This window comes from Chenopodium quinoa, unplaced genomic scaffold (genome assembly GCF_001683475.1).
Source record: "Chenopodium quinoa cultivar QQ74 unplaced genomic scaffold, ASM168347v1, whole genome shotgun sequence".
In the NCBI taxonomy this organism is placed as follows: Eukaryota; Viridiplantae; Streptophyta; class Magnoliopsida; order Caryophyllales; family Amaranthaceae; genus Chenopodium; species Chenopodium quinoa.
The window spans coordinates 1582160-1585788 of NW_018743136.1; the positions used below are offsets into that span (position 1 = coordinate 1582160).

Consider the following 3629-nt stretch of genomic DNA (forward strand, 5'->3'; position numbering starts at 1 on the left):
TAATTAGAGGTAAATCGACAAACCCTAGCTTTTTTAAATTTGCGAATTAAAGTAATTAAACGAGGAAAGCTTCGATTAACATAGTGAAGGGTAATTTAAGTAGTTATTGAGACTGTTTGCGTATTGTAGTGGGTCTTGCATGTTTGAAAATATATCATGGTGGGATGTTTAAATTTGACAGTAATGGTTACTGGGTTTTATATGAAGGAATTAGTTGCTAAATGTGGTAATTATTCTGAAATTTTTAAACTTTATTACTTAAATCCTGCACTTGACTTAAGGGGTGGGTTAAAGTCTGCATTTACTGATGATGAATTCAGAGAATAGGGTAGGATAATGGTGGAGAAAAGAACACTAGACTTGTATGTAGTTGATGATGATGTTCAGCCTGAATTTGTTAAACAATCCCAGACTGGATCCAATACCACAACCCAGCCCACTTCAGCCATTGTTGCCACAGAACATGAGCCCAATAGGCCCAAAAAATTGATACCTAAGAGAGCTTGCATTTTGAGTTAGGAATCTAGTGCAGTTTCAGAGAAGCTGCATGTGTTGGAAAAGTCTAAAGGCAAAGCAGTAGAAGTGGTCCCCACTCCAACAACAAACAAACAACTTCAACCATTTCCTAGATCTAGTACTTCCATTTCATTACCAGAAAACCCTAGTCAAACAATAGCAACCCTAATTCAAACAGCAAACACTTTAGAGCCTCATTCTGAATTCATTACATGTGAAGTGCCAGGGGACTATGATTGGGAGGAAGACAGACCTAATAGCCCCATTGGCATAGATGAGTTACCGTATGGTGTAGGAAGTGATGAAGCTGATGATGATGATAGAGATTATGTGTTAGAAGATTATTTGGAGGCTGAGTCTGATGCAGATGAGTATTTGTTTCAAAAAGAGGATGAAGTTAATCTAAAAAATGAGTATGAGGAAGAGGATTGGCTAGGTGATTATGAGATTTATCAGGCTAACTTTGACTTAGATGGGGAAGAGGATGATGTTAGTGACATTGAAGAGTTGATGGAGCCAGAGGATTTTGATGCTGATAGTAGTGATGATGAGCAAAGGGAGGCAAGGGAAAGAGTGAAAGGTTTCAATTGTAGTGTAGTAGAATTGGCACAATCACTACAAGTTTAAGCTGCTAAGGGTAATTTAGTTGCACAGCAAGAGGGGAACAAAGGGGGTGAGAGTAGTATACAGGTTGGGGAGAGTAGTAAACAAGTTGGGGAGGGTGGAAAACAGGCTGGTTACAACTCTGAATATGAAGAATCTGATGAAGAAATTCACACACCTAGGGGAAGTGATGAAGAGGAGACAATTGGGGAAAGAAAGAGCAGGAGAGGTCTGCTTGTAGGTCCTGAGACTGAATTTACTCAGTTTCAGTGGAAAGTTGGGCATAGATTTGCAACTAGGGAGGACTTCAAGCAAGCTGTTGCTAAGTTTTTAATTTTTCAAGGTAGAAATCTAACTATTGTGTCAGCAAATAAAAGTAGGCAACAAAGAATTGGTGTGAGGTGCAGTGAAGGGTGTCCTTTTAGGTTGTATGCCTCTTGGGATTCCAGGAGAGGTTCCTTTGTAGTTAAAACAGTAATTTCAGACCATAGTTGTACCAGAACTATGGAGAAAAACAAGCAGCTGAAAGGGTCATGGTTGGCAGAACAACTACTTGATGTGTTTAAGGCTAGGCCTCATGGCCAGCTATCATTTAAACAGCCAGGAGAGCTTACAGGGTTATCATTAGGAAAGAGTTTTCTTACACGGTGAAGTGGCATGCTCACAAAAAACTTCATGGCTCCATGAGAGAGCATTATGGGAAGGTTGGCAGGTATCTTCAAGCCTTGAAAAGGTCCAGTCCAAACACACAGTTGGACTTAGTCACATACATGGACAAGAATAAGCCTCCACAGATTTTTCAGAGGTTGTATGTCTGTTTTGAGGGATTGCAAAAAGGTTGGATGGAGGGTTGCAGAAAAATTATATATGTTGATGCTTGCTTTTTGAAGACATTATTAGGGGGACAGTTGATGTCTGCTGTAGGCAGAGATGGGAATGATCAGATGTACCCAATTGCTTGGGCAGTGGTGGAGGGTGAAAATAATACTTCATGGGAGTGGTTTCTGAATAACCTCAGCAAAAGCCTTAAGCTTGGTGATGGTTCTGGAACTGTGATTGTATCAGATGAGCATCATGTATAAACTTCAACTGTTTTTGGTGTTTTTTTTTCTTTTTTTTTTTTTTTGCTGAATTCATTAATACATATATTTGGTTATGTTGCTTTTTTTTGCTGAATTCATTGATACATATTGCTTTACTAGGCATTCTAAGAGGGGTTAGTGTGACACTCCCTCAAGCTGAGCACAGACATTGTGCAATACATATTTTTTCAAATTGGCACAAGAATTTCAGAGGTGATGAAATGAAATTGATGTTTTGGAGCTGTGCAAAGTTATATAGTGAAGCTGACTATAGAGATTCACTTAAGAATTTGGAGATAGCTAATGCTGCAGCTGCTGCAGCCTTCAAAAGTTACAACCCATATGTCTTCTGCAGGGCGTTTCTGAAAACTGATGTGAAGGCAGATGCCATCACATCTAACATGGCTGACACATTTAATGGGTATATCATTAATGCTAGGGAAAAACATTTGCTTTATATGTTGGAGGATATAAGGGGAGCTTTAATGAGGAGGCTGGTGATTAAGAGGCAGGAAATGGAAAAATGGAAAAGTGTTTTATGTCCAAGGATTCAGAAGAAGCTAGAATCAGAGAAAGGGGAAGCTGCTAATTGTGAGGTCATTCCTTCTTCACAGACTGTGTTTCAAGTGAGCCATATCTTGGACACTATGTATGTGGACTTAGAAAAAAGAATTTGCACGCGCAGAAAATGGTACATGTGTGGGATCCCATGTTGCCATGCAGTGGCTCCAATTTATTTTTTTCATAAGAAGGCAGAAGATTATGTTGATGAGTGTTATAAGAAGGAGATGTACTTGAAAACATATGGGAATTCAATCCCTCCAATTGAAGGTGAAAGGCATTGGCCTCAATCAGAGTTGAGTATGGATCCACCCCCCATCAAAGTGGGACCAGGAAGGCCATGGAAGAGTTGAAGAAAGGATCCATTTGAGGACCCTAAAAAGAAAGGAAAGTTGACCAAACATGGCATGGAAATGACATGCTATGTGTGTCAACAAAAGGGCCATAATAAGAGAAGGTTCCCCAACAGAGGAACTACTCTGCCACAAGCCCTAGATGAGCCTCCAACAAAGAGAACAAGGGGTAGGCCAAGGAAAGAGGCTGCAGCTTCCCAACCTATGCACCCATGCTCTTCTACTCATCTAACAACAACAGCTGAGCCTTCAAGAATAGGAAGGGGAGGTAGAGTGATTAGCAGGGGAGGCACCTTAGCTCGAAGTCAATGGGAAGGGGAACTGGCAAAGCTAGGGGAAAGGATGCTCCAACTAGTTGGGGTGGGAGAACTGGTAGGGGTGGGGAAGCTTCAGGCAGCATGGGAAGAGGTGTTACCACAACAACAGGAGGTAACAGGGGTGATAGAGGAACAAGGGGTGGTAGAGGATCAATGGGTTGAAGAGGAAAAGGAAGAAATCAGGTCCCCCAGGGTTT

The 3629-nt window shown here is 41.0% G+C and overlaps 1 protein-coding gene across 1 annotated transcript; it reads left to right on the forward strand.

The window, feature by feature from the left end:
• Positions 1 to 1889: 1889 nt before the first annotated feature.
• On the forward strand, positions 1890 to 3115 carry LOC110732090. Its single transcript, XM_021912004.1, has 2 exons — positions 1890 to 2160; positions 2322 to 3115. Exons 1-2 carry the CDS (start codon positions 1890 to 1892, stop codon positions 3113 to 3115), a joined length of 1065 nt encoding a protein of 354 aa, XP_021767696.1.
• Positions 3116 to 3629: the final 514 nt, after the last annotated feature.